Source organism: Vigna umbellata, chromosome 1 (assembly GCF_029865625.1).
Source record: "Vigna umbellata cultivar VRB3 chromosome 1, Vumbellata_1.0, whole genome shotgun sequence".
NCBI lineage: Eukaryota > Viridiplantae > Streptophyta > Magnoliopsida > Fabales > Fabaceae > Vigna > Vigna umbellata.
The window spans coordinates 9,927,734-9,938,182 of record NC_142165.1 but is presented as its reverse complement, the minus strand read 5'-3'; the positions used below and the strand labels follow the sequence as shown (position 1 = coordinate 9,938,182).

General features: G+C 29.4%; 1 protein-coding gene across 3 annotated transcripts; it reads right to left on the bottom strand.

Annotated features, from left to right (window-relative positions):
• Positions 1-9,194: 9,194 nt before the first annotated feature.
• Positions 9,195-10,150, bottom strand: LOC124836382 (heavy metal-associated isoprenylated plant protein 41-like). Of its 3 annotated transcripts, none has more exons than XM_088093813.1 (3): positions 9,930-10,150; positions 9,757-9,835; positions 9,195-9,610 (listed from the first exon to the last, which is right to left on the bottom strand). In XM_088093813.1, exons 1-3 carry the CDS (start codon positions 9,933-9,935, stop codon positions 9,255-9,257), a joined length of 441 nt encoding a protein of 146 aa, XP_087949939.1. In that variant the 5' UTR covers positions 9,936-10,150; the 3' UTR covers positions 9,195-9,254. The 3 variants fall into 3 exon arrangements, with proteins under 3 accessions (XP_087949939.1, XP_087949942.1, XP_047167488.2); XM_088093816.1 differs by having other exon boundaries at positions 9,757-9,832; positions 9,930-10,149; XM_047311532.2 differs by having other exon boundaries at positions 9,757-10,145.
• Between the last annotated feature and the right edge of the window lie 299 nt (positions 10,151-10,449).

Sequence of the window (10,449 nt, the reverse complement as noted above, 5' to 3'; positions counted from 1 at the left end):
GATGATGATGATCTGTGTGCAGAGATTGCAGAGCTGTAAGGGTACCTTATAAGTGAGAAAATAATAGAAGGTGGAAAAGTTAAAGAAGGATAAAAGGGTATGGAGTTGAGTGCATGTTTTTATTGCTTTTGTATATACTTTTGGCACATGGCTTGCAGATGGTAGGCTTTTATAAAGCTTACTTGTTACTGGGGTAATGTCTATTATTCCTTTCTGGTTACTACTTCTTCTGTCCTTAGCCTCCTATTTATATTTTTCTTTTTATTTTCCTTTTCTTACTTTAGTTTTATGCCAGTGCCTTTGGGAACAGGTTAGGAAGCCTAATGATTTTTTTTTCCATCGATTCTTCACTGTCAAATTTGTAGTGCTTTGGCACGTGTGCTATGTTTCTTTGTTTTGGATGGTTTAAAAATGTAAATCTCATTCTATGAATTAGTTTTATAAAAATGAGAAAGAAAATTGATATTATTTTTAATTCAAAATCATAAAACAGTTAATGAGTCTTTATCTTATATTATATGATCTTTACTTTTTTTATTTTTATCTAATATGAAATTTATTGAATTTTCATATAAATCTTGAATATGATATTTTAATTAAAGATTTGAGATTCAGTAACATTCAAACCACCAACAAATGTTAGTGTAAGAGGTTATGCATGGCTGGAAGAAAAAAATGTTTAGTGAAAATGAAGGAAAGTAGTTAAAGAGTAGGCATCATATGTGCATTGTAATTAGAGAATCATGGATTGCTCAATAAAAAGGAAAAGGGTACTTAGAAAACCCTACTTTTCCTTCTCTTACTCTACCAAAAATAGATATAATTTCTTTGGTGGAGCTTTTTTGAAATTGTGAGAATTTAAATAATAAATATTTAAAACATGATTAAATGTTTATGCCTTTTTATTATAATTATGAAATATTTTATTAATATTTATAGTTTTTATTATGATAATAAATAAATTTACTTTACTTTTTTTAGTTTATTTAAACAATATCTTTTTTTTCCTTTTTTTACTTCCTACTTTTCATAATCTAATACAACTCAGGATTATTAGATTTGATTGTTTAAATAAATGAAGTGTTGCTTCCCCTGATGTGTTAATTCTTTCTTTCGTGTGTTTTGTTGTCCGATATTTTACTTTTACTAGATAATAGTAAAACAATACAACAATATTTTTATAATGAAATAGTGATTTTGTTATATGCTTAGTATAGTCTTTTTTAATAAAATTACACGCTAGCGATTACTATGAAATATGCTTAAATATAATTTTGTCTTTAAAAGATCTATAAATTTTATATTTGATTTTCAATATTTTTATATTTATTCCTAAAGAAATTATTTTGTATTTGATATTTTCTAATATGTTATTTATATTAACATGGTATGTCACCATGTAATAAAAAGAAACATATTAATTATTATAATAATAAAAAAATAAGGATTAATTTTTTAAAAAGTATTTCAAAAATTAGTTTAAAAAGAAACATAATGGTAGAATGAAATGTAAATAAATATTTTGCAAGAGCTAAATACGAATTTCATTAATCAAAAGTGAAGAAGAAATTTATTAGGTAATTACTATAGTTTACAATTTTTAAAGACAAAAACATATTTAAGCGTTTCTTATATGATTATTTTCTTGTAATAAGATTCTAGTACATGGTTTGTGAAGTTCACAATGACAGATTTAAGTACATTACAAACTTATCCTTAATTTTACACTTAATGACATGAATGAATCAAGTTTGAGTTTTATAAATTAGCATTGGTGTATATAATAATAATAAAATAAAGATCGATTTAGTAAGTTGCAATTGTGATCAATGAATCGTTTTTATGCTTGAAATTCTTCTATTATGTTTTTTTTCTTCTTATTTTTAATTTAATTTTTTATATGGAAATATTTATTAAATTTCCCATTAATAAACTTAAACTAAATAAAAAGTTCAAGAATATATTTGCAGAACATTGTAAGTAATAAGAAGACATGAAGGATATAAATTATAGGCTAATCCAAGTAGTTTAGGGGAGATACAATCTCATAAAACAACATTTTGATTAATTAAAAATGATCAAGAGAAATTATAAACAAAGAGGTGATGAGTTTATTCTAGTTAATATAATTTAATTGAACTGATTGAAGATAGTGCGTGAGTTATTATAAACTTTCTCACATGTTTTGAATTCTTACTAATAAAAAATTCAAAATTATTTCCCTATAACTTGGAAGTGGTAAAGAAGACTCAATAAACAAAACCCACACAAAAGACAAAATTAGGATTCAAACACAAATTCCTTGTAGAATTCACCATTGCATTGGTTTGGTGTTGCAAGCACCCAAGACAAACTACAACTCAGTCTTCATTGATACCTCCATTTCCAAAGAAGACAAAGTTGAAGTAAAATGCAACTTAAAAGAAACAATATGCAACAAAACAAAAGCACCAATAAAGGATGAAGCTTTTGGATCTTTCAATTGAGAAGCATAGTTGTGAATTATATTTATTTATGAAAAATTTATAAAAATATTATTTATTGTAAATCTTATGTAGTATGTAATTATTTACAGATTTTTATCATTACTTATGAGTTTTTACTGTAAATAAATGTATTTTTTTATAAATCTTATGTAATACGTGTATCTACCCTTAAACAAACCATGTAGAACTTAGCTATGTGAAGGTGTATGTGCCTACCCTATAAGGTATTAAAAAATATCAATAAAAATACAATTTTTTGGGCAAATAATTCATAATTTATTGACACATATGTTCGTAATGATTACTTATGAGCACATGCATGTGGGCAACACATTGGTGAACCCTTCAATATGTTGTGTCATTCCATTTTGAAGGGATGTGGTTGGAATTAATATTACTATATTTAGATATTTAATTGAGAAATATTAAAGTTGTGATGAACATGAACATGTGCACTCCACTAAAGAGCGTGGACTTTGTGCCTCTTTTTCCTTTCAGGGCTGGATGCCCTAGCTAGTGCCAAGGACCAACATCACACGTAACGTGATTAAGTGCTTTAAACAAGTTTATTTTTCTTATAAAGTTATTTCATTTTGCTTTTCTTATATTTTTTGTAAGTTTAAGAAAAATATTTGTCAACAAAATGTATGATATGTGGTAGCAAAAGTAGTTCACCAGAAAAGAATGTAAGTTCCCTTGATTAATTAGAACTTTTTAACTATGAAACATTCTGTTTCGGTTGAATTGGTCTGAAGGTCGGTCATTCTTCTTTGTTCTGCTCTCTTTTGATCTTCAATCCTTTCTGAGAATGCAATCCACTTTAATGAGTTGTTGACCTGCAAAAGACACTCTGACGCTCAAGTCAGATATGTTTCATAAAGATGTCTATATTTTATTAGGATAGAAAAATATGTCTTTACTTGGACCTTAACCCTATATTTATAGGGCTTATGGCAATCAAGCTCATTAATTCATATTTGATATGGCAATAAATCCAATAATATTTGCTAATATACCTGCTAATTGTCAATTAATACCATACTCTTGTGCAATATGACCTGTCAATAACTCATAAAAAGCGTATATTCACATTTAATATGGCCATTAAACGTATTAATTGGCCATTAATAATATTTACCTTTCCTGATTAGTTTGTCTGACAGCCGGTCGGTTGCTAGGTATAGTACACATTCTATTTTCACTTTTATCACTTTAAAATATGCATTGGTGAAGGTAACGAGTGGCATCCTTCAAAAATGATGGTTACAACTCCCCTCAAAAGAAGTCTTGGTTCGAGGTTACCGATCTCTACCTGACTGGTTGATCTCGTCTCTCATGATCAATTGTGATCATTATCATATCTTTTGTAATCTATCTCTCTTTCTTCAGGTCGTTTAGGTTCTCTTTGTCTAGTCTTGCTTTCATGTGATATGAAGCATCATAGATGCCTTGTTTAGACAAGTTCTTCTATCTTGTCCTTGAGTGACACACTCCTCAATAGTATGACCGTGGTTCTTATGGTATCAACATTACCAAATGGTGTCCACGTTTGGAGGTAAGTCATTATTTCTTGGGTTGGTGATAAGATACGCATGCAATGCCTCTTTCAATACTCGAGATTTGGGGGCGCTCAATTGGGTGTATCTTATGAATTTTGGTGCTTTAGACAATAGAGGTCTAGGCATCAACTTGTGTGCATTTTCTTTCTTTGACCTTTTATCAAGCACGTTACTCTTATCTCTAACTTTGCTTTTGAACTCCTTCAACTCCTCGAGTTACATGTCTTTAGTTGTTATTTTTCACAGCTCATCCATATTCATAGTTGATCTCTTACATAGAGTGTCTACAAAAGGGTCAGACCTCAAAGTCGTCACCATGTGATGGAGAGAAAACTTCAGGGCTAAGGTTGTAAATGTTAGGTGTTATCTTTCCAAATTGTTCCATGAATACTTGCAGTGAGTCTCATTTTTCTTATTATATGTTAACTAGGGCTATGCATGTCCTGTGGTAGGGTATGCTTGTAGTGAATTGGGCCCCAAAGTAAGCGACGAGAGTGTCAAAGTAGTTTATCAAGAATGGGGGGCTTCATAAACCATTTGAGGATCATTCCCTTGAGGGAAGTGGGGAATAACTTGAATAGGACTACATCCTCAATGACATACAAGCTAACCTGGGTAAGGTAGACGTGTATATAGTCATTAAGGTCAATAATGTCATTGTATTCGTCCATGTGGCATCAAAAATGATGGTTACACGTCTGTATACACGTTTGTATCAAAAATGAAGGTAACGAGTGGCATCTGTACATTTATAGTTAATTAATGTAAACTGTAATACAGTTTATCTATATGTTACCTTAATTACATTATTTGATTATGTTAATATTATATAATATATGTAACATTCCAAAATCTCACACTTGATAATTCATAATTTATATATTGTAGCATTACATTTAAGGTAACATCATAATCTCACACTTGAAAATTTATAGTTGATATATATCTATATGTTTTAAACTCAAATTTCAACTACAAATTCATAAATATAACTTGAATTCTTCTACTTTATTCTTCTATCTCTCCCTTCCTTGGCACTGAATCAGACGACATTCCTTCATCTGCTCCCGTATAACGAATTATACGATCATCGCACATACCCAAACACAAACAAGTAGGGTGAGCTAACATGCAACCAATCATTTATAAAACATGCATATTTACTTTGATGCACTCAACAAACCTCATGTAATAATTATGTCAGACACACTCATACCATCATACAACAATCACATCATAGATACTCATCCATTACTTTGATACACTCATTCCACAATACCCAATAGACACTCATTCCACAATACCCAATAGACACTTATCCCAACGATATGTTGATGAGCGGTCACGGGAGGTTATGCACTTGTGATGCCTTCTACTTCCTCTTACAAATACACTTCCAAAATACTCCATACCATCCACAAGGTTAGTCCTCAACACTATGTCCAAAACCGACACATAAACCAGGACCTCGTGCCCCTCTCACCACATAATTCACCCTTCTCTACTTGAGACTGGATGATTATTAGAGTATCAGGATAACCTCCAACTTATGGACCCTCAACATCAACATATACACACATACCATGGCATTACAGAATCTCTCCGCGAGACTCATACCATGCTCACATTCCTCAACTCATATTATACCCTTACGAAATCACCCCATAATACTCATATGATGTTCAGATGCATAAATTCAAATCCAATATAATAAATTACAATCATCACAGAAATCATACAAAATGAATATATCACAAAATAAATTAACAATACTAAAATATCACCATAAATGGTCACCGGAGAAGAATCAAATGTTTGACGAATCAAACTCACCATAAACACTAGTACATATGACTAGCCACAACTTAATGGATTTGACGAGGGCTACTCTATGATTAGGGATGTACCGACTCCAGTTTTTAAGATTCCTCTATCCTACCATCACAATTATAATTCATAATTCCATATCTACCACAATAACATGAATTCATCAGAAGTTTTCATTCCAACAAGATATATTGCACAATAATTTAACAGTACAGAATCTGTTCAACAAGATTTAAGTTAAAAGCTTGTCGAGTAGACTTCCAGAAAAGAGAGGTGCGTCACAATGGACAACTTAAGTACCAAGTATTTCCTTAGCCAAAGTGTTCCTCAACTAGTTTTAATAAATTTCTTATTTACAGATTCAAAACAACAGCATATAATATTAACACAGAAATTCAATATAGATAGATATACAGTAAACATTAACAGTATTCACATAGAATTTCAAGACATGAATAATAATAAAACAATATTAAATCATAATATAAAAGCTTAGAAAGGTTAGCTCCCCTACCTCTATTCCAGACTTAATCTCTTGCTTAGAATTTGTTTCCCCAAAAACCCTCCAGAATTTCTACTCTTCTTGCAACTAAAAATTTCTTCCTAACTCTTTCTTCTCTATTTCTCAAGCTCTCACTTGATTCTTCCTCTCTTTGTGCAAAATAGTCTCCCTTCTCATGGCTATTTATAGTCCAAAAATTTTACTGTTCAACAATTTTTTAATATTATTTATTATTTTAATATTATTTTATTATATTAATATTATTTTATTATATTAATATTATTTATTATATTAATATCTTAATCCCTCAATAATGTCTTAAAACATGGAGTGATTTATCCACTATAAATATTTTAATTTTTTTTAACAAAAAGGTAGAAAAGAGTTTGAACTCATGTTCTTAAAATCACCACAATTTTGTACCAATTAAGCTACCAAAATTTCTTATTTAGTTTTTCACATTTTATTTTTACATAAACTTATTATATTTTCTATTCATAAAGAAATTTATTACTACTAGTAATAAAATTGTTACTATTAAGATAAATATTTTTCATGGGTCTTACAATATATATTATATATATATATATATATATATATATATATATATATATTGTTATTTTATTTATTTTGTTTGTTTTTAATTGTTATTATTTTTGTGGTATGTTAAATGTATTAATATTGGGTTTTGGGGTATTTAATATAATCGACAAATTACGTTGTTTAGAAGTCCTTACTTGTAGTGTGATGATGCTGTGATTTTTTTATATAAAAAATTATAGTGTGAGTATTAATATTCATTATTGAATCTCAAATAATTTTACTGGATAATTTATAAAGATTAATAAATTTTTACTAATTCATGAGTACGTATATTTTAATTTATAAATTAAAAAAAATTAGTTTATAAATATTAGCGTTAACTGCCTAAGCTAATTATATATTTTTGAACTCATGTATTCTACATACTAATAGCTTATTTTTAAATAAAATTTTATATATTATTAATTTTTAGTATTTATTTCTTTTGAGCACTATTAGATTTAATTTAGATGACAAAATATATATTTGATGTGCTGATTGGATAATTTTTCATAAAAAAACATAACATAAAAATCTCATATTATTGTCAAATTTATATGTAAAAAGGTTTTCTCTACTGTAATATGTATCAGTTTATATCTCTTTATTTGTGTCATATATTATTAACCAATGTAGAAAAATAGAAAGTCCTTAATCTTGCGACCTAGAATTTATAATTAATTGAACTTTTTGAAACACTTATTTATATAACATTATTTTTTTTTATTTTGGCACCACCATAGATATTAATTCCATGTCATTAGTGTAAATAGGCTTTTTATAACTAATGTTTATACATGTTTGAAATTTACATTATTTGATATACCGGTTACAACATAACTAGTATAAAAGTGAGATTCTTTTATACAGACTTTTTATACCTGGTCTCAGAATGTAAGATATAAAAAAACATATTTTTATACTTGTTACAGGTGGAATTGATGTAAAAGTTAAATTTTTGTGTAAAAAATTGTAAATTTTCTATACCTCTACTTTTATATTTACTCGAAAATCAGTATAAAAAGTCTACACGTAAAAAAAACATTTTACACTATTTTGTAATTCGCAAATTCTTAAAGTTCTACGGGCTAGTCAACAATGATGGCTAAGTAAAATATTTTTCTCTTTTTTAAATAGAGACGCATTAACCTTAAAACCAATCTAAAAAATAATGATTTTCATTTAAAAAAAACAATAAAATAAAAGTCCTCTTATAAGTGTGCTTTTTATTTGATAGCTATTTCAATATTTTCATTTGTGTTATAAATATGAAAGAAACATTTTTTCCACCCAATCAGGTGTGTTGATATCGATAAGTTGAAAGAGAAATTTACAGGTTCGAGGCAATTTCTATGAAGCAACTACGAAGAAAGAACCCTAATAGCATGACCAAGGAGAATATTCTACAATAATTAGTAAATGAAACATTCACGAACCGTAGATGAAAAGCAGCAAGTTTTTATCTGCAAAAAGCTTTTAAAAATTTGTTAAAAAAGAAACCTTTAAGTATAATTTAATTTTATATATTAATTTGTATGGTAAGATTTGTGCTTACGATATATTTTAAATTAGTTTAATAATATAGAAATTTTTTTAACACATTTTTGGTCATTTATTTGAAAGTAAATGACGAAACCTTATTAATTTGCAAAAACCAGACAATGAGACACTGAACAGACCATTGAAGTAACAACCTTGTACAAAACCTAATAATCACACAGATGGTATACTTGTGACAGATTTCCATCACAACATATTCCAGTATTGAGTGCTGCAGAGACACAGGACCTGATGGCAACTATTGTAGCAACAAAAACAGCTAAAGCAGTGGTAGTGTGCGTAGTTTACCCAAATAAGTTCTATATTGCAACATAGATATATACAAGATATATCTAAAACACGAACTCTGTAGAAACAAACAACGTGCCTACAGTACTGAATTTTCAAGCCGATAAAGAATGTATAGTGAAAAGTAGAAGAAACTTTTGTGTGGTGAAACCAGAAATCCAAATTTTATCAAAGTCTAACATGTCCCAACATTTGCAGACTAACCTTCAATTCTTTAATGTATTATGGGTTCCTTTTTATGGAAAGTCATCAAAAAAAGTTTTCTCCATGGAATGAATTTATCACAAGATGAAACCCCTCAGAGGTATAACTTTCTTAACTTTTTTTAGTAACAATTTTTTTCCATTACATATATTTTTTTAAAAATAAATTCAACCAGACCAATAGAAATAGAATAATAACACATGAAAAACATATCTATATCCAGCCATCTCCTACAGGTAAATTAACTCAGACGATGGTGCAGCTATTGTGGTCGGAATCATAAACCACGTGACTATGCATGGGAGAAGGTGGAACAAAGCCGGTACATAATGGACAACCTTGAAGATAGGTTCTGCAAATTTGAAAAGGTGGTGGATGAGATCGTGGTGAATTTTCCTTTGGAGTGGCTTCTTCTTCTTCTTCCTCCTCCTCCTCCTCTTCTTCATCTTCTTCTTCGTCTTCTTCCATATCTTCCACACTTATTAGCGTGGTATAGCGGAATTTCTTTCTGAGCTGATTGGTTAATTGAACAGCATCGACTCCATCTCCGGTAACCACCACTCGGTCTCTGCTTTCGCCTTCTAAGGATAGTGAAAGCACTCCTGCACGATTCACATGGCTATTACAAGCAAACACAATACACATAGAAACAAGCACTGGCTAGTTTTGAATTAATTACACCACTCACCAAGCATGCACTAATGGTTAATTAGCGGAATGAAAAGTGTTTAACCACTTATGAACCTACCTTGAGATTTGGCAGCGACTGTTAGGACTTTGCTTCTGCATTTTTCACTCTCCACTTCCACCTTTATAACTATTCTCTGCTGCAGCATATGGCAGTGTCCGAAGAACACACACATATAAAGTTATTTTCAAATAAATGCTAGCATACAGAGTAATCATTGGAAGTTATCTCACCTTCATGTTTTAATTTGATGATATGAAAAAAACTAACTTTCTGATGTTGGAGCTAGATATTCGTAGGTGATATTGTTCAAGTTAACTTCTTTGTAATGTGCAGATGATATTATATATACAATAGGTTGAGTGCATGACAGACATTTGGATCCGATCTGCACGCCAGGTAAATGGTTTGATGAACAAATTAAAACTAATTAATCTTAAAATCAACCTTAGTTTGGTAACAATATATCTTGTATAAAACATTAACAAATCTCGTAAGGACTCGGAAAATAATGGACTGTTGAGCCGGTTTCGAAGTAAATACGATATTCTCGTTACCGAGTCTCATGAAAAAGGGTCCCGCTAACGTAAGAAATAAGTTGAAGCTTTTGTAAAAACTACTTCAATTTCAAAAGCTTTGATCACATTATTTAGAAAAGCTAGATTAGAGACAATCTTAATAAAGTAACTAATAATCATTTTTACATGTTTGAATGAACTTATTTAAAAAATTAAAAAATTAAAGCAAAGAAAT

Excerpts from the sequence above, each read along its gene's own strand:
- LOC124836382 (XM_047311532.2), bottom strand. The coding sequence starts at position 9,871 with ATGTGTGTGTTCTTCGGACACTGCCATATGCTGCAGCAGAGAATAGTT. Across the intron at positions 9,611-9,756 it reads AGTCGCTGCCAAATCTCAAG|GAGTGCTTTCACTATCCTTA; the intron begins GTAGGTTCATAA and ends TGAATCGTGCAG.